Below are 20,197 nucleotides of genomic sequence, written 5' to 3'. Positions count from 1 at the left end.
TTTCCAACTCTTGAGTTCTGGAACATTTCGTTGGAAAAAAGCCAAAAATTTATTTGAAATGCATCTTAAACATGAGATTTCAAGTAATATGTCGTATATTCTGTTGTAGTACCTTCACAAACTGTTAATTAGCGCTTAATTTATTTGGTATAGTATCGCGTCAAACTAGTATGCTTCAACGTCAGACCGAGTATTTTTTCTATATGACGATTTTGAGATTGGTTATTGATATTCAAACAATCCGTTAAAGTCTTTTTTATATTAATTTAAACTAAATATATATATAATATAATATAATATAATATTACGCCGATTTATGTTATTTATTCATATAACTTGAAGAAGTGTATTATATCAACAGAGTAACAAGTAAAAATTATTTAGATAACATCATAAATATATGATTAATTGAAATGTCATGAATAATATTCAATAAATTAAGGCTAATCCGACGATTCAATAAATAATGACGAAATTTTATCGTCATCTGCTACGCTTCTTCTATAAAGGATTTGCGTTTCATCTTCTTACCATTCTTTTATAATGTTCTTTAAGATCATGTAAAAGGAAAAAATGTAAAATTACAGTGATTCTCGTTTCTCTGTACTACGAAGAAGATGAAAAAATCATTGACAAGCGTGACGAGCAAGAAAGAAAACACTTGAGGTGTCAATAACTGTACACTTTTATCATACAAAACTGAAACAAAACGCAAATGACAAGCGAGGGAAAATTAATTTTTTGTCAGCGCGTCCATAAGGGACGCAATTGAAAATTGGTGGTTGTGTTACGCGTTATTTTAATGCGTGCATTACGGTGTGTTCTTGATGGGCGAAATACACGCTGCTAGTCGAGAATGGTGATTATCGATAATGCGATAGATCGCTGACTTTCTCCGTTTTCAAACGTTGGCGCGGGGTAATATTTAAGAAAGATCGAAAGGGGACACAGAGATTCCCATCGCTACATTCGTCAGTTCGAAACTCAAGGCAATGGTTTACAATAAGAAAGATTCCGGTGACTACATTCCTTTCTCCGCTCCGAAAAAGGATTTCTTACGTAGGTATTTAAATTAACTAGTTCAATTCGGATTTAGTTACTGGAGTTAGGCTCACTAATAAAACGTGTAATTATATTGTACGCCATGATGCATGACGTTAGTGCATATCTGGCAAATGATCATATGGAATGAGTAATTACACGCATGAACGTGTAATTGTAACGTTACCGGAATTTTTCTTAGGCGCAAAGCACACAAAGAAGAGGGGCACAAAGATTTGTTAGAAATCTACGGATTACGGAAATTCAAAACATATTTACATAATTCTTTTGATTGATACAAAAGCCAACTTTTTATCGAATTTCTCTCTTTTCTCTTTAAAGTTCGAACGAGTGCAAATATTCCTATCTTATAACATCCTTGCACCTTCTTCTCGTAGAGTACGTTATTACATCAATTGTGTACAAAAAGTTATAAGTAATGTTTTTCGCTCCAAAGACTCGACAAAAATTTTCTATGGCATAACACGGATAATGGAGCGAATTACACCTGTTATCAGTTGTGTAACGTTTGAAGAGAGAGTGATATTCCTGGATCGGTTCCTGTTTCCGATAATATATACGCTCGATATTCATTCCAGCCCAATAACTGTTACTTTCTTTCAGAATTGGTAGTTTGGTGTGCAGTCCACGAGGAAAATGGCAGGGTGACCTACCGTTCTGCGGTGAGTATTCACTTTCTTTTCAATTGATCCTTTTCAATCGAAGCTGAATAATGATATTCTGAACGACATAGTGTTTCAACACACATTTTAACGGGATTAGTTAATTCTTAATGCCCATCGTTCGGAATATTAATTTTAATTATATTAATTATATACATCTTCATAATTCACCCATCATCGCATTCGTTTTCTATCGGTCTCGATGACGGCAATCGACTTTCTCCGTTGAACGAAACGGAATTTATTTTCGTGATATGCCTGGCAGACATGGACGCGAGAGGGGTCGTTGAACGAGATTCGCATTTTCGTCAGAGAGGACACCATACTGCCTGCCTTAAAATGCCAATCAAACTACTTTCCCTTACTTTGTACAAAATGTCTCACTGTCATTGATTCTCTTATAAGAAAAAATTAACTATAATTTATACATTACTTTGTTATTACTATTATTTATAATTTAACACAAAATATTCAAATAACACAATTATATACCAAATTAACACTCGGATACGGTAACATTTTAATACAAAGTTTTAGATGGACTTTTTTTGACACAAATATAAAATATTTTTTACTGTGTATAAATAATTTCATAAAATTTTATCATATATTAGAAAGCTGTTTAATCACCAAAATTAAAATATCAATTTGCATTGTATAATTGTTAAAAATAATTGCACTGACAAATTTCTCGGACAAATTGTCCGAAAAATTTCTCGACCAAGAGATAATATATAGTTCCGGGATATCATTTAGAAAAGTAATGTATACAATTTTAATTATAAGTTTCTTCGAATTATTCAATATAAATAATATCAGGTTGGTGACAATTCTTGTAAATTGCACGATTGCCGTAAAAAATGACTTTGTTCTGGCTTCCATGACTTTCTCTATCTAAAAAGTACAACCGCAAGAAAATACAATTGTTATTGTTCAACGATAGCGGAACGATCCACGTCATTTCCGCGTAATAATGCTTTTTATTGTGGATCGCCACAAAAATTATTTCTAGAAACAAATATGCATCGGAAAAAAAATACGTACATCGGTATACAATGTGAAACAACAGTGGCGAAATCTACATCTGACGGCAGCTAATCATCCACGATAATTACTGTTATTGTCAAAAGCATCCTGGTATTAACGAGCATATTGTCATTTTGCCACTTGTTTAATGACCGTGACTAAATTGCAATTAATAAACGTTACACAAGCGGCGTTTCATGAACTCTCCAACTGTCAGAGAAGCAACATGTAGACATAAAAACTAACAACATTGAAACTAACTGGAATTCTGTGGTTTGAATTAAGACATTAAGAGATACCGTAATGGCGAAACTGCAATAGGTACGAACGTGGGTTTCCGCAAACCGGCGAACCAGTCAACGACCGTGAGGGGTGGAAACGCGAATCACGGTAATGATGGTGACTTCGGAACGGAACACGATGGAAAAAGATGCACGGAAACTCAAAGCGAGCCCAGTCCCTGGTGGAGGGTCGATCTTCTCAAGTCATATTCCGTCAAGGTTGTCCGAGTGACGACGCGAGGCTGTTGCGGTAAGCTGTCCGCGTATTATCATATTTATTTTACATTTTAATCGATTAACTCAGAAACTTTATAAGTAAATTTTTATCCAAATTGAGATTAGCATATTCAGAATTTTTCAGAGGCGGTAGATACATAATTTCCTTCAAAAACCACATTAATCGTACGTTCCTATCCTCTATTATCTTAACAATTAAATTATATTCAAATATATACCTCATTCTGTAAAAAAAGCTTTTTTTCCGAAACAAAACTACAAAAATAAATTCTTAATTTTAAAATAAAATTTAATAAAAAATAAAATAAGATAATTGAATACCCCAAAGATTCTCTTAAGTTTCTATCGTGCAACTACAAATTGGTTCAAGTCTATAAGTACAGCCCCAGGCAGCACACAATATTTATAAAATATTTGTAAATATTTATAAGATTTATTTTGAACATTTTGTAAATATTTTTGTGGTCTTATAGATATTGCACAGATCATAATTATTTATTATAAATATTATGAAATATTTATTGTAAATGTAGTAAATGCTATAAAAATGCTTAATAAGAGATTACGAATAAAAAATATTTACTAGAAATATTTATTTAAATTTATTATAAACATTATATAAAATATTTAATCTATATTTTAATAATATAATATTTCGAATAAAGCTTTATATGTATAAAATATTTAAACGATATTTCAAAAAATAAATAGTAATAAATATTTATCATAAATATTCTGTGCTGTCTGTGGGATTAGCTGGAGAAATGACTTATCGATTGCTCGGCAGGTCATCAGCCTCTTCAGGATATTGAGATAAGAGTGGGCAACAGCAGCGCTGAATTGCAGCGCAATCCTCTGTGCGCTTGGTTTCCCGGTACTATTGGTAAGTACTTTGAAAGAATTACAAACCATTAACAAAAGAATGTTCAGAATATTTCCAATTTTTATTACTGTACCTTTTCCTCATATACTAGAAAAATTTTACAGTTTATATAAAATATTGAAAAAATATATAATTGGTAAAATTATTTTATGAACACAAAGACAATCTGCTATTTATTTTAAGTTATAGTCTATAATATAATTAAATTTTGTTGACAAATTAAGTTCTAATAAATCCCTGAACAACGGAAGCAAATTAATTAAGACATATTGATAAATCGAACTCGCAGAGGAGGGTATCACGAAGACCTTCATATGTGCCAGAGCACTCGTGGGACAGTATGTCTTTTTGCAACTGGTCGGTGTTGAGGGTAGCTTGAGCCTCTGCGAAGTGGAAGTCTTCGCTACTGACGGTAAGCTCAGAATTTTCATAAAGTTCGAATTCAAAAAGTTTTCTTCTAATAAGTAGTATACGCTCACGAATGATTTGCATTTATTAATTAAGGATTAATAAACACAATTAAGAATTTAAAAAGTCGAAAAATCACCATAGAAGTACACATTTATCAAAACGGTCGAGAAACGTTTTCCATGAAAAATATTCAACAAATGTTCACAGAATTCTCAATAGATAGATGTGCGCATGCTAACACACCTGCCGACGCTGATTTAACTGCCTTCAATTCTACGTGTTACGAATTCATGGTGAAGAAAGGTGGTTCCTTCGAAGAAGCAAGAAATTACTGCAAAGGTCGTGGTGGCGATCTCGTTCACGGTTTCAAGGTTTTTATAATTCATTTTTCTAATTTATCTGTCTCTTTACAAGATTATTCTTGTATAGATTCTATTCTATACTAATAAATTTTACAATTCTTAAATAAATATTTATAAGAAATAAAGGCTCATAACGATCAAAGCAAGATCTTTAATACTTAAATAATTCCATGACAACTTGTCTATATTATATATTAATAATATGTAATTAATAATATGTATAACATATATATCTATATATGTACTCTATTTGTAATCATTTGAACTGTGTGTCAAATTAATTTTTTCGGACTTAGAAATGCAGTTAAACTACTGTAGTAATACCACAATTAAATTTGATGCTCAATATATAGGTATCTATTAAAAAAGTCTTAATATGCACACACAGAAAATCTGTCATTTTAATTTATTTATTGCGAAAAATATTATCTTGGCCAGGAGTCTACCCCGGATCTCTATTTTCGTACGAGCGTCCTAAGCCTTGGTGGTCTAAAGCTTTAGAACGCCCACATGGAATATGGAATACCATATTAAAATCTCTTTAATAGATGCATATTGAGCATCAATTATTACTACAGTCGTTTAGCTGCATTTCTTCCGAAAAAATTAATTCGGCACTCAGTTCAAATAACTACAAATACAATATATATATAGTATATATGTATGTATAGTACGTACAAGTTCATATGGAATGATTTAAACATTAAAGATTTTGCTTCGACCGTTATGGGCCTTTATTTCCTATTAGTTATTGTGTTTTCACATGTACGGTCCAATAAGATTCTTATTGTTTATAAGTATGTACATTAACAATATAAAACAATTTGCAAATAAAACAGCCTATAAAACATCCTGCTATTAAAAGTAGAAAATAGAGTGCTACATATTTATGTTAAAAATAAAAAAAAATCACTAATGTTCTTAAAAATGATAGCAATTTTAGTCAAAGATATTTATATCGCAGGGAATATCATCTGTATTCATTCTGAATAACCTAGAAAAACGGAAGGATAAGTTAAAGACCCAGTTAGTCTGGATCGGGGCCCAGAAGGAACCGCAGATTACGGCACGAACATGGCGATGGGTGGACGGTAAGTAGTTGAAATTTCGGCGAGTTATTCCCATCGTCAACGATTATCCGTGGGAATCAGGCCGGGAGGGCGGAGTTAGGTAACCTGGGGTGAGATTCGATAACTCGATTGTCGATTCATTGTCCGACAATTACCCGACAATTACAAAACGACTACACGACATCGTTATTTCGGGAGGGCAATTTTGTAAATTCGTATTCGGGTTTCGCGTTCGATAAAACGACGGTCTCGTTCCGTATTGATGAGCCAATCGAGTATCATGTAACCGTCAATTGAACAAATCGTATCGTAAGTAGAATTGAGTGGAATCATTACGAAATTATGCAATCGGAGCATTTTTCATGATAAATAGTACGTGAAAATTTGTATAATCATTAAACATTGGATTTTTATACAGATATTTTTTGCACACATGCACAAAATATGCAAATTTGCACAAATATGTAAATATGCACGATATGTACAAGTAAATATGCATTTTTAGAATGCTTTTTTAATAAATTTCTATTTTGATATTACTTTCCAATCTGCTTTTCAAAAAAATATGAAATTGCATAAGAATCCAATGTCTAATAATCATATCCAATTCGACAGGAAATTACATCTTCTGTGTAGTACATGTTAATTAATAATTAATTATATATGTAAATTATATGTATATATTCTTATGTATCGTTATTTATAATACGATGCAAGAATGTATATAACTTACATAAATATAAGTACATAATTTATCATTGCATTACAGATAACGATATGAAAATGCATATACGTATACAAATTAGAACTATTCAATTTAAACTTTAAAGTGATACGAAAATTTGTAGAAAAATGTCTCACATACTCAATTAAATTACAAACATAACTGATGTATTATTGAACTATGTATTAATATATTATTAATGTGTTATTGAACATGGACGAAAAAATCTCGCCCTATCCTAATTTTCTATTTCCTCACAAAATATAACACAAAAATGATAACAAAAGATCCAAGTGTCATATTTATACTGAATTAATGTGTACTGGTTTAATATCGAAATAAAGTGGATCAACTCTATTACAGGCGAGATCGTGCAAAAGCCATCTTGGGGCAAGGACCAACCGAACAACTATAACGGAGAACAAAACTGCGTTGTGCTCGATGGAGGTCGTGGATGGCTTTGGAATGACGTCGGCTGCAACCTCGATTATCTTCACTGGATCTGTCAGAGCAGTAAGTGATGTCGAGGAATTTTGTTTATGAACAAGAGAAAAATCCGGTTCGGGTATTCTCGGCAGAAAATTCACCGTTTCGACTGCGAATTAAAAAAAAAGGGAAAAACACGAAAACGTCTCATAAAAATGTAGTCTCATAAAAAAATATGCTTCGTCCATTCACAGGGCCACCAACCTGCGGCAGTCCCGAAAAATCAGAAAATACCGTAATTGTAGGATCCAAGAGAACAATAGGCTCCACGATAGACTATGTTTGCCCGGATGGATATATGCTAATTGGATCGAAGAATAGAATGTGCGAACCAAGTGGTTCTTGGAGCGGCGACGTGCCCACGTGCAAGTGTGAGTAACTCAATAACGCTTCAAAGAAGTCCACCATATTTATTCGATTTCTTATCCGGTGCCGTTTTTATCACGCAAAAATGTATGTGTACTGTATATTTATACTCTATTAATTAATTCTTTTAAACTTTCTTTTGTTGATCACTGTCTGAGGATTAAACCTCATACGCAATTAGCGTTGAATATAATGGCTTTATCTTGGATCTATATTTTGTATAAGTATCGCTTGATTCTACGATAATTTCATGCAATTTCTCAAGATGTAGTATTTAATAGTATCAAGTATATTATATTGTGTACAAATCACGTAAACTACGTACGTCATGCGTGACCTCAGTCATTTTTTGAATATTTTCGCAGTCGTCGACTGTGGCGCGTTGCCGAATTTAGAAAACGGCGTTATCACGTTACTGGACAATAGAACCACGTACGGTGCTTTCGCGGATTACAAGTGTAAAGAAAATTACACACTGAAAGGTGATACGAGAAGAAGATGTGGCGACGGCGGTATTTGGAGCGGCCACGAACCCCAATGCCTGTGTAAGTATATAATTTACACACATTTGATTATTTATTTTCAATGTCCTCCGTATATAATTTTTTGAAAGAGATATTAGATACATTTAACTATTAAAATATTTCTTTAAACGTATTCAAGTATAAACATTTTAAAATAAGTTATTCATAAAAATATATATGTGATATTTATATAAGTAAATTTTATCATAAAATAAGAGAGGAAGAAAGAAAGAGAGAAATCCTACTTAATAATTATAAATAGTATAATCAAATATTTGTCATTTATTTTTGTCTGATATCTAGATAATTGTTTAAAGTTTATGGCAAAAAAGCGTATATCTATAATATCGATAAAAGCGTGTTCTGAATACGGACCTATATGTATAAAATCACGCAATTATAAGTTATAAGTTATAATTAGAAGAAAATTTCATGTTAACGTGCTTAGGTTAAGTGAAGAATCGCGTTTCTAATGTCACATGGGTAATTACAGTCGATTGGTGTCCCGAGCCACCGGAAGTAAACGGTAGCATCGTGACAACTAATGGAAAAAGAGCGGGTTCCACTGCCACTTACTCTTGTCAAAATGGATTTATTTTATTTGGAGATAATGTGAGTTCTTATAATCATTAATTTATAGTTGTCATAATGTTATTGCAAAACTTTTTTTCTTAGGAAAGAATTGCTGAATGCGTACCGCGGTTGCCTAAATCATATCTCAACGATATTTTATATCATTACTTAATATAAGCAACAACTTTTTATGTTAAAATAAGCATTACGATCCAATCAGAACAAGCTTGACATTGATTGGACCACAACGCTTGTGACACATTTGCGACGCTGCGATGCGATTAATTAATGTAGAACCAATTGTTTACATCTGCTGGTGGAACGGTCCGTCGCAAAATAGTTTGAATAGTCGTCAAAACGGGAATGAGTCAAAATTAATCAAATGCACATAATTTTGAACATTAAGAATGACCCAATAGAGATTAAAATCTTTGTTATTGATGTTCGTATAATGTTTCTTTGTTTTTGTATACTAACTAATTAAACAATCAGTTTGGCTTGTAGTCTCTTTGGTCTTTTTCGAAAAATTTTTTTTAATTTTTGAGTTTTTCTTTATATATTTATTTAATTTTTAAAATTTTAACAGGTTACATCTTAGCTTGTGCGTGCTAATACTTCAAAAAAATCAGGTACATATAATGTTAATTTTTGATCAGTTTAACTATTAGATTAATATAGCTAATAATAATGTAATTATGCAGTTTTATTCTGAATTTGTATATTTTCATTAAAATTCATTAAAGAATGTTTTACATTCATTGTACATGCATATTTGCAATTATTATAAAGAATAAATTGATATTTTTATAAAATCTTTCAAGTTTCCTGAATCGTACTTCCAAAAGACAAGATTGATAATTGACAACAATAAATTTAATAATTTATATGAATACAAAATTTATTAAAGCCAGAAAATTAATTAAAGACAATTTTATGTTCTTACGTTTTTATGATTATTCTTTATCAATTATTAAATACTTGATCTTGTTTTAGATAAATTAATAAAATTAAAATTAGTTAATTATTATTCATATTAGTTAATGATTTTTATCAATCTGATATATTTTTAATTATTTTCATTCGTAAATTTGATACTTTCAAAGAAAATTCGATTTAGAAAACCTACAGGTTGGTACGATTTTAATAATTGGTTGTCTAAATTGTACCTTTTGCAGCATATTTCAAAAAGATTTATAACAAATTAAATTCTTATCAGTAAAAAGCTAAACATGTATAATAAGTACCTGAAACATCAAGCTACAATTTCCAATGTTTACTTGCGTACAAATCAATACCATGGAAAATATAATAAAAAATTACTTAAGTAATACGCATTTGGCAATTCTTTTCTATGTATAATATATATTAAATTAAATAAGTTATAATATATATAATGTATTTAATATTTTGTTAATTTATAATTACAACCCTTGGATTGATAATAAAGGTCCTCACGTGCAATGTCGGTGGCGAATGGTCTGGCAAAGCGCCGCAATGTCGATTTGTTGACTGCGGGGCTCCGGCCCAAATCGAGTTTGGGACCGTTGTTCTAATTAACAGCACGACCACGGTAAGCAGCTTAGCTGTATACACGTGTCAACAGGATTATTGGCTAGTGGGCGAAGGAAAGCAAGAGTGCACCAAAGAGGGCAAATGGAGCCACGATACACCATCATGCGAGCGTAAGAATCATTTACTAAACATGTTACCTAAAAACTAATTTGCCGAAGAGACTGAACTCCTTCCTATGCAAAAAAATAATTCAACTGTTTTCGTAAAAATTAACGCTACGATCAATTTACAAACAGGAATAACTTTTCTTTCACGCGGAGAATATATATGTTTGTCTTAATATTTATTTATAATTTTACGTAGCAATTAGCTTATTTAAACAAAAATGAATTTATTTTATAACGACAAAAATAATTTTACAAAAAGATACAATTTTAGTAAAAAATACAAAAAAAACCTGTTGCCTTTGTTTATTCAGTACAATTTTAGGAAGATGAATATCTTTTTTTGCAGTAATAACATGTGAAGAACCAGAAGTGCCCACCGGAGGATACGTAGTAGGATACGATCTAAACGTTCACAGCGTTATCGAATATCACTGCGACGTGGGCTATTTGCTTCACGGAGAAGCGAGACATTCGTGTGGCAAAGACGGCGAATGGACGGGAGAAGTACCGATCTGCGAGTGTGAGTCATTTTTCTCATATCTCTTTTCCATCGAAACTGCTCGCATGACATAATCTTGTTGAATTATGGAAGGAGTAACTTGAAACAAGTGTATGTGTATGTGTCTTTACTATTGATAGCCTTCGCCCTAAACGAGATCTCCTTCGGAGTAGCTTATTATCATAAGCAAATAGAAGAATATTACAATTCGATCAGATTTCAAACGATATTAGCTATTTCATTTCATTACTACACTTAGAAATTAAAAACTATTTGACATTTAACATTTTTTTTAGGTATATCATATAATTCTGATGAACTGAAATTAGCACTTTTATCAAAAATTAAAACAGAATATTTCAAATGCTAATAAAAGTCAATTTGAATTTTATGCCTTGTAGAATAAGCAATATTTATCCCGAATACAGACGTGTTTAATAACTTCTATATGAGAATATATACTAGTATACTTAATATACAGGTAATTCTCTGGATAATGCTCGTAGGGCGAGTAGAGCGGACTAAACTGAGTCGAAAAGTTCTCTATCGTTACTAGATATCTTATATATTTCCTTGACAATTTAATTTGTGATAATACTTTTCTAAAATTATTGAATGAAATCATTATCGTATAGATGTCAACTGTGGCAAGGTTCTTCCAATTTTAAATGGTGCAGTGGACTACGCGAACGATACGACTCATCTTGGCAGCGAAATCACGTATAGTTGTACGAGGAATTACAGACTGAATGGAATCTCAAGGAGGTACTGCCTCGATAATGGTCAATGGAGTGACGCTACTCCGAAATGCGAAGGTAATTACACTTACAATTAGACTAAATAGAGTAGAATTTGGAATTAAGTGACCGAGAAGAATATCAATCATCATAAAAATTTGGCCCGACGTTTGTATGTGCATTTGTATTATATTTCTTATCTTAGAAATTCGTTGTCCGGAGCCCGTATTGGCCGAACATGGAATTCTCTCGGTTACTGGAAATGATCGAATGTACGGAAGGACATTGGTTCGCACGGGAACCGCGGAGAATTCGAACACGGGCGCGACTTCGTACAAGATTGGGGCCCTGGCGAAGTATAGATGCGAAAGAGGATATAAGGTAGTCGGAGAACCTTTGTCTACATGTGAGGAGAATGGAAAGTGGAGTGGCGAAGTACCACAATGCGTCTGTAAGTATCTCTAAATATCCTATTTTATTCACCGAAAAGTCCATTTTACCGAATCAGCTGTTTATACAGAGTGTATATTAAATTATATAGATACAATAATGAATAAATAATAATTGTTGACGACTTACAGAAACTCGTTTTTATTCTTTATAATCAAATAACTAATAAACATTTGTTTAAAACGGTAATATACTGTGAAATATTATAAAATATACAATATTTGTCACAATCTCGCAATCGAAGAATCAGTCCACGATATTTACATGCAAATAAATGTATAATACAAGCGTTCGTTTCGACAGATGTCGATTGTGGTAAACCCGAACACATTCAACATGGACGTTATACATTGACGTCGAATGCAACGTATTATGGAGCAGCTGCACTTTATGAGTGCGATGGCAATTTTGAGTTAGATGGATTTGCTAGAAGATTATGTCTTGAAAATGGCACCTGGAGCAGCGATACCCCCGTTTGTAAAGGTAATCGGTCGAAAATACTTATTTCTCCAAAAAAAGATTGTGAAAGATAAATAACGAAATCTTATTATGTTTCGATTTTAAATTAACTTCGATCTTATATTAATGATTTTATTTGAAAATATATTCGCTTAGCGGAATTAAGAGATGGTAATTAGTCGTTAAATCGTATAAAGATTAATTACAACGAATGTTTACAGAAATACGGTGCAGAGATCCGGAGAAAATTGGCGTGCTATCGACGCAAGTGTCGACTCATAGTGTGGGTGGTGTAGCACATTATAATTGTCCACGTGGGTTCTATATGGAGGGAAACGAAACTAGAATCTGTTTGCAAAGTGGATCTTGGAGTGGGACAACGCCTGCTTGTTTTTGTATGGAATTTCTCAATTAATTATTTTTATTTTCAATATACATATGTATATAAAGCTATAGTGTGTACTGCCAGAAATAAATTACAACATCAAGAAGAAAATATTATTTTAACATAAAAATCTATAAATATGTTAGGGGGACCGATGTGAATAAATGATTAAGATTTTAAAAGATTTATTGCACAATTTGTTGAAAAATATTAAATTTTACGATATTCAATAATCTAATATTTTATAAATAAAAACTGAAAATTTGATATTACTTTGCAATTACGAATTTCCTAAAATCAAGTTTTACGATAATCAAATTATTTTTATAAGTTCTGTCCCCTACCCCTCCTCCCCATATTGGATCTATTATTTTAAATTTTCATTTTTAATCTCAGATTCGAACAAAGCATTATCAAATTATCCCATAGACCAAGTTTCATGAAAATCAAAGTAGTTTACTAAATAAAAGGGGGTGACCTCAAACAGAACTGCCCATTCACAAAGATTTAAAAGTTTATACTAAACATAAATCTTTGAAATTTTAATCATTTATTTATATTGTTCCATGAATGGTAATAGAGTTTCGTTCTAATCGGATATCTATTTTTTGGTGTTGCAATTTCAGGCAGCGTATTTATTAAAATTTAATAACAAATATTTTTAGTAAAAAATATTAATATAATCTTCATCATAATCAAAATTCTCGTTTGAATATAATTTCGTTATCTGAAAGAATAAAAAATATTTTGTGAATAAATTTTGAAGACATTAAATTTTATCACTCAGTATAAATAATTTTATATACATATAATATATAATAAATTAATAAATATATAACTAAAGTATTATATGGTGAACTACTAGAAGAATTTAAAATTTATTCGCAATATCTTTTTAGCGGTTGATTGTAAGCATCCGGGACCGATAGAGAACGGTAGAGTGATAGTAGTGAATGGATCGACGACTTACGGAGGAGCCGCAGAGTACCATTGCCTACCGCAGTACGAAAGGATTGGCATATTTCTAAGAAAATGTTTAGACACGGGATATTGGAGCAGCGAGGAACCAAAATGCGAATGTAAATAAAAGATACCGATATCATATCTTTGAAATATGTATCTAAATAATACCGCTTTTGAGATATGATATTTTTATACTACGAAAAATCTTCAAACTTTATCGGCTAATTTCCAAAGTTTTTTAAAAACTAAATATTAAAAAAATATTTCATCAAAGATCCATTGACAGTAGATTATTCAAAATAAACTTAATGTCATTAATGTTACGAATTATTTATTTTACCCGTCGAGGAAATAAGTATGATGAAAAATTTGAATCAGTTATATGATTGTTGTTTGTATTGCAGTAGCCACGAATGAGGTAGCAGAACCTCAAGGTGTAGGCACGAGCGTTGGCATCGGAGCTGGTGTCATTATCTTTATATTAATTATCCTCGGATTAATTTATCTTAGGCTGTGAGTATTGTTTTTCGAGATAATATGTACATTTTGTTCAAAACATTTATAAATTATATTCGTAGACGAAAAGCTACGCCAGTCAAAAACACCGAAAATGTTCAAGCCGCGGAACGAAAGGAGGATCAAAACGCCGCTGTCATGTCTTATGCGACATTGAATGACGGCACACATAATACTATGTACGAGAACGTCCCCGAGGATGGTCTCTATGATAATCCGTATAGTCTAGGTGGCAACGCGTACAGGTAAATCACAACTGTGCAAAACAATTTAAAGAGACGCACCAATTCGATTCATACATTGTAGAAAAGTATGTAAAATTACATGAAGAATAGGTGTAAAAGTAATATGTGGAAATATATAAAATTATGCTTTTTTAATAAAAATTAATACTTTTATTTCTAATTGTGTAATAAATAAATTCTTATGTTTTGAAGAAAATTACACAATAATAATAGTATATTTTATAATTTCTATGTAAATGTATAAATTTTTGTAATATCATATAACATAATGGTAGTATACCATAATATTTATATTTATATATATATATCAACAAAATAACTTAAAAAAAATTTTATGAAATTCGTTGGTGAATTAAAATGTAAAGATTTCTATAAATTTAACTTTCATTGTAAATTTATTTTCGCCAATTGTTTAATTACTATAAAAAAAATAATATTATTTGTAAGTTGTGACTTTACGTATTTATAAAGATACATCTTTAATAATGGATCCTAAAATTATCCATTATATTGTTGTAATTTTACATGTAATTTTTTTACAGTGTAAAATGCAATTATCCCATTCATGTTCGAATCTGTCATGTTAAATAACAATCTCATGAAATCAACTAATTTTAATCTTTTGAGGATCGGAGCTTTTTAATAAAGTAACTTAATGAAGACTCTTCTTTCTAAAGAGGGCACTGAATTCGATTCTGGTTTCAGAGTTCTAAAATTTAAATTACAAAAAAATAATCTGATTATGCAACTTGGTTTTAGAAGATTCTTAGAATTTCTGAGTTTGAATATAGCCTAAAAATATCGAATTTTAAAAAGACAGTAATCTCCATGAAGAAGGCTCTAATGTCACAATGTTCAAAATCAGAGTTTGAAAAAGTCAGAGTTTGGAAATCAATACCTACTAACTATTTACATAGTATTGAAGAGCTTCAAAGCAAAATTGGAGACTTGATGTTACTTCGGAATAAAAAACTTCCTAAAACCGAGTTTTATGATAATCAAATTACTTTTTCGAAATTCCATTCGTCATAATGAATCTACTATTTTGAATTTTTGAATTTTTACCTCAATTCGAATAGTTTTATCAAATTATCCTACAGGCCAAATTTCATAAAAATTCAGCAAGCTAATTATGAAATAAAAGAGTAACTCGGTCCATAAGAGATAATTACTCAAAGCTATTTTAAAATATACTATAGACAGCGAATCGAAAATTTATTAAGGTGTATAATTTATTAAGGTATACTGTATATACACAGAAAAAAATAGCTATGCTTGCCACGACCAAAAGTCGCCCATCAATACATTTTTTGCTTACAAGAACTGTAATATGATTGTGATAACTATAAAATTGGCATATTTTAATGGTTATGGTTGTAAAGAAGAATACGTCTATCTTACAGTTATCACAACCAGATGTATTGATGGGCAAAAATTATCATTACTTCCGATTATGGCAGCCGTAACATTTCTTTCTGTGCGCGAAGGTTATTTTTAATTATTAAATACCATTAAATAAATAAAATAAGAGATAAATAAAATTGATATCGTGTTATATAAATTGATATGTATTCGCAACAGATACGGCGGCCATTCAAGAAGAATGTACGGCAGATCCGGACATTATGAGGCTGAACCAGTTTCCAACAGAAACGGAATCACTATCAACGGAGTATCTGTGCGATAGCTCGTAATTCCATCACCACGGCTTTATCTTTCTTGATGCCGAGAATCGCATGCAGAAAACTGCCGATCTTTGGCGCACTTCCGCCTCTCGAGACGTGTACAGAAAACACCGAAGAATTTATTATTTATATAACTGCCTGCTAAAGGCGCAATAATTCATGTAAATAATTCATGAAAAAGAGAAGAGAAATGTGTGGGAAGGATTACACACCAACGAGATTTTTTTCTCTGAGGATCAACTGTTTTGTATGATTCTGTATATACGGTGTATCAATCATTTAGGTTTATTATACGTAGGCTCTAAGTAACATGTTGTAGCGTAAGTTTACAATTGTGCGAATAAAGAAATCAATGCTCTTGTTATAAGTTCACACTTTGTCACATTATCTCGCTTAATTTCCCTTCAAGTTAAGTTTTCTAAAATTTCTCTATTTTTTTAACGCTAATCTTTAGAAATTCGGATCTATAAGATTTGCCAGAGAATCATACATAACTAAATTTATCCGAATAACAACACGATATCAATCAGTTTAAAAATGTTCATTTTAAGGAAACGGATGTATGCTGTACATATATGCAATGCTATACGTATATGTGTCCGTATATTGTTAATAAATTCATGCGTACATGTATTCAGGTATGTACATAATATACTAATAAAATTATCATACATCCGTTACCTCAATAAAAATGTTGATTTATCACTCACCGACCCGATGCGCAACAGTGGAGTTACATCTGCAACGTCGCGTCGCTACGATTCTGTAATAAATAAGTTAAAATTCAAATTAAAACAGAGTAAAGAAATAATCATTACTTAAAAAAATAATTGCTATATGAACGCATGCAGTTTGCTGAAAAATAATCACGCAATTTTGAAAATACAATTTTTGTAAGCATCGAATTTTGTACCCATTGTTTAATTAGATACAAAACAATTATATATTCTCTAAAATAATTATATATGTATATTTTCTCAAATAATTATATATATTCTCTCTAAAGAAGATTGTAGCAAAAATAAATTTGTATAAAATTGTAAAGTAATTTTTTTTGTATAAAATTTCAAAGTAATTTTTAAATAACTCTCCTTTTGTCTAATTTTAACAAGTTAAAAATCACTTAAAAATTTTATACAAATTTATTTTTGCTGAGATTTTTTTTACAGAATACATATATAATTATTTTAGAGAATATATATAATTACTTTAGAGAATATATAATTATTTTATAGAATTATTTTATATAGAATACATAATTATTTAAATCATTTTATTTAACAATGATTTAAAATAATCATTTTTGAATCATTGTTAAATAAAATAATTTAAAAACAAGTAAAAAAAGGTTAATTTTACACAAGTAAAAAAATAACATTTACCGCAAGGTTGCTCCACCGGTGCCTGATGTCTCTCCCAGACCTCCTCCTTCTCTCAGAATTAACATCTCGCACAGGACACTCGCGTAACACACTCGCGAATAATAAACTGTCGCGCGCGGACTATAACTTGAGTCCGATAACTTGAACGGCACTCCCGAAACGCGCGACGCGACGAACCGACTGCGGTTCGTTCATTTTCAAGTAGATCGGCGACGAAGGTACGTTAGCTTCCCCGTTGAATTTTTACGCGAAGAGGACCGTTTTACTCAATATCTAAAAATTTATCTAGATATACATTCAAATATATCCGAAAATTTTTAGATACTTGAGAAAAACCGTTCTTTTTGTGTAAATATTCTCAGAGTACTGAGCCCTCCCACCACGTCAAGGTCGTACCCGTGAGAGGGAAGGTAATCTGAAAAATGTAATATATAGCTATTATCTATATTACAATGCAATTACTATGCAATGGGTTAACTTTTAGAAACAAATATCAAACACACGTCTACCATTCGTTATCATTGCGAAATAAAGTCAGAGCAGATAAAAAGGCTGAATCTTTTATTTATACATAGATGATGTTTGTAAGATATGATTAGAATCAATGAAATAGGATAGAGATTAATAAAAAAGAGAAATGTTTCTTTTATTACTGATAAATAGTTCCAATATTACGGTAAATTTTTAAACGGATCGTATAACCGAAGGTGCACAAAAACAAAAAATTGATTAAATTATTAAACTATATTAATTATGAAAGCAGAAATTGCGTTATTTGCGTGAGAATATTCATATTAACATTGCTTTTGTATGACTCGTGTGATACCATTCGTACAGACACAAGTAGCCGTGTCGCGTGCCGCTTTTCTTCACATTTCTTTTTGAAACGTATAATCGCGAAAAATGCTAGATATAATACGAAAGTTGTATTTTATGAATATTCACATAATACGATTGCTAGTATGATTAATTATTCATAAAGTTTCGTATTATATTTAGTATTTTTCGCGATTATGTTTCAAAAGGAAATGTAAAGAAGAGCGGCACGCGACACGGCTACCTGCCTGTACGAGCTTTGGTAAGGGAATGACTTAACACAGTAACTACACGCTACGCGTAAACATGACGCGCCGCTCCGTGCGGGCGTGCCACCCCGTGCCATCCCCACTCCAAGGTTGCGCGCCGATAATCTAACTGTCGAAATATTAACGTTAACGCATATTACAAAATCAGGAAAATAATTGACTCGTTACGTTTTAATATTCTTCGATGAATATTACACGATGCTTTATTATACGATTCATGTTTTATTTCTTGAATTCGTTACGCACACAACTCATCTATATTTTAGGCCGGTATTCATAGTCAGATCTTATACATATTCAAGACCATCTTAAGTACAATTTTAAGAAGTCACAAATCAGAGGCCCGTATTAGCATCTTGAGACATTACTTGAGACAGTCTTGAAATAAAAACGGACTATAAATACCGCTCTTGGATATCTCTAATTTATATATCTGTACTGTAAATGTATAATACGAATTCTATTAATATACCCATTATTATATTTAGTGCAAATTGGTTTATAATTTAAAAAATGTTTGCATTTATCTTTATTTAAAAAATGTATAACTTATTATTAATCTTTGAATGTAAATCATCAAAGAGAGTAATAAAGATTGAGATATAATTAACTCTTAGTACACACCTTAGTTTTGAGCAACATTACTATTTGGGCATCCTTACGTAATTAATCATCAATTCGCGTTCGTAAATATCAAATTTTCGTAGATTAATGCGCGACCCCCGGAGCGACCGTGACCACACGTCCGTCTCCCTGTGCGGTCGCCGAGCGAATTCCGAAGTGATGACGTAGTCAACCATCGGCACGCTGAACGCTCCCTCTCGCTTTTCACCGCGCGATCCTTCCCCTCACTTTTCGTTTTTCGCATTTTGACAAACGGGTATTGCGTACATTTCGCGATTTGCTTTGGCATCTCTAGCCCTTTTTAAATCCTATATTATAATATTTGCGCGGTTCTTGTCGAGGTTCTTGTAAACGTAATCAGCACTTGTGTTTGCGTGCATGGAGTATTTTTGATATTCCAACATTATGTCTCAATTTTTATTATTCTTTTAAATAATTCATAAATAATAAAGGTTGATAATATTCTATACATCCTTTATATAAAGGTACAGGCAAATTTTATTAATATCGCGGAACAATTTGCGCTAAATGCAGCTTTCGCTAAAAGTATTAAATAACTTGTTAATAATTATTTAATTTTTTAGTTAAAAAATTAATTTATGACACTGCTGTAAATTATTCTGTGTTTTAAAAATTCTTTAAACTTACGTGTAATATCAATCATGGCTCGATAAAATAACTGTTATGACTTATTTAAAATAAAAAATATAAAATGAGTTTCAGAAACTTATTTAAAATATAAAATCGTAGGAATCGGTAAAAAACTGACTTATTTAAAATAACTAAAAATATAAAATAGATTCGGGAAATGATTTGACTCT

The 20,197-nt window shown here is 31.4% G+C and overlaps 1 protein-coding gene across 1 annotated transcript in view; it reads left to right on the top strand.

Annotated features, from left to right (window-relative positions):
* Window positions 1-16,705, top strand: part of fw (CUB and Sushi multiple domains furrowed) — a 36,072-nt gene extending 19,367 nt beyond the window's left edge. Inside the window, exons 3-22 of the mRNA XM_018502494.1 lie at window positions 1,666-1,724; window positions 3,072-3,281; window positions 4,056-4,151; window positions 4,441-4,563; window positions 4,770-4,933; window positions 5,889-6,015; window positions 7,082-7,231; window positions 7,399-7,575; window positions 7,936-8,115; window positions 8,588-8,706; window positions 10,115-10,349; window positions 10,693-10,866; window positions 11,481-11,660; window positions 11,788-12,033; window positions 12,336-12,515; window positions 12,713-12,886; window positions 13,776-13,955; window positions 14,244-14,352; window positions 14,418-14,600; window positions 16,182-16,705. Of these exons, the coding sequence (XP_018357996.1) occupies window positions 1,666-1,724; window positions 3,072-3,281; window positions 4,056-4,151; window positions 4,441-4,563; window positions 4,770-4,933; window positions 5,889-6,015; window positions 7,082-7,231; window positions 7,399-7,575; window positions 7,936-8,115; window positions 8,588-8,706; window positions 10,115-10,349; window positions 10,693-10,866; window positions 11,481-11,660; window positions 11,788-12,033; window positions 12,336-12,515; window positions 12,713-12,886; window positions 13,776-13,955; window positions 14,244-14,352; window positions 14,418-14,600; window positions 16,182-16,287 (3,172 nt within the window). The 3' untranslated portion in view covers window positions 16,288-16,705. The remainder of the gene's footprint in view (window positions 1-1,665; window positions 1,725-3,071; window positions 3,282-4,055; window positions 4,152-4,440; window positions 4,564-4,769; window positions 4,934-5,888; window positions 6,016-7,081; window positions 7,232-7,398; window positions 7,576-7,935; window positions 8,116-8,587; window positions 8,707-10,114; window positions 10,350-10,692; window positions 10,867-11,480; window positions 11,661-11,787; window positions 12,034-12,335; window positions 12,516-12,712; window positions 12,887-13,775; window positions 13,956-14,243; window positions 14,353-14,417; window positions 14,601-16,181) is intronic.
* Window positions 16,706-20,197: the final 3,492 nt, after the last annotated feature.

This window comes from Trachymyrmex cornetzi, unplaced genomic scaffold (assembly GCF_001594075.2).
Source record: "Trachymyrmex cornetzi isolate Tcor2-1 unplaced genomic scaffold, Tcor1.1 scaffold147, whole genome shotgun sequence".
NCBI classification, from domain to species: domain Eukaryota; kingdom Metazoa; phylum Arthropoda; class Insecta; order Hymenoptera; family Formicidae; genus Trachymyrmex; species Trachymyrmex cornetzi.
Note: the sequence above shows the minus strand (reverse complement) of the source record. Positions and strands in the feature narration are given on the sequence as shown.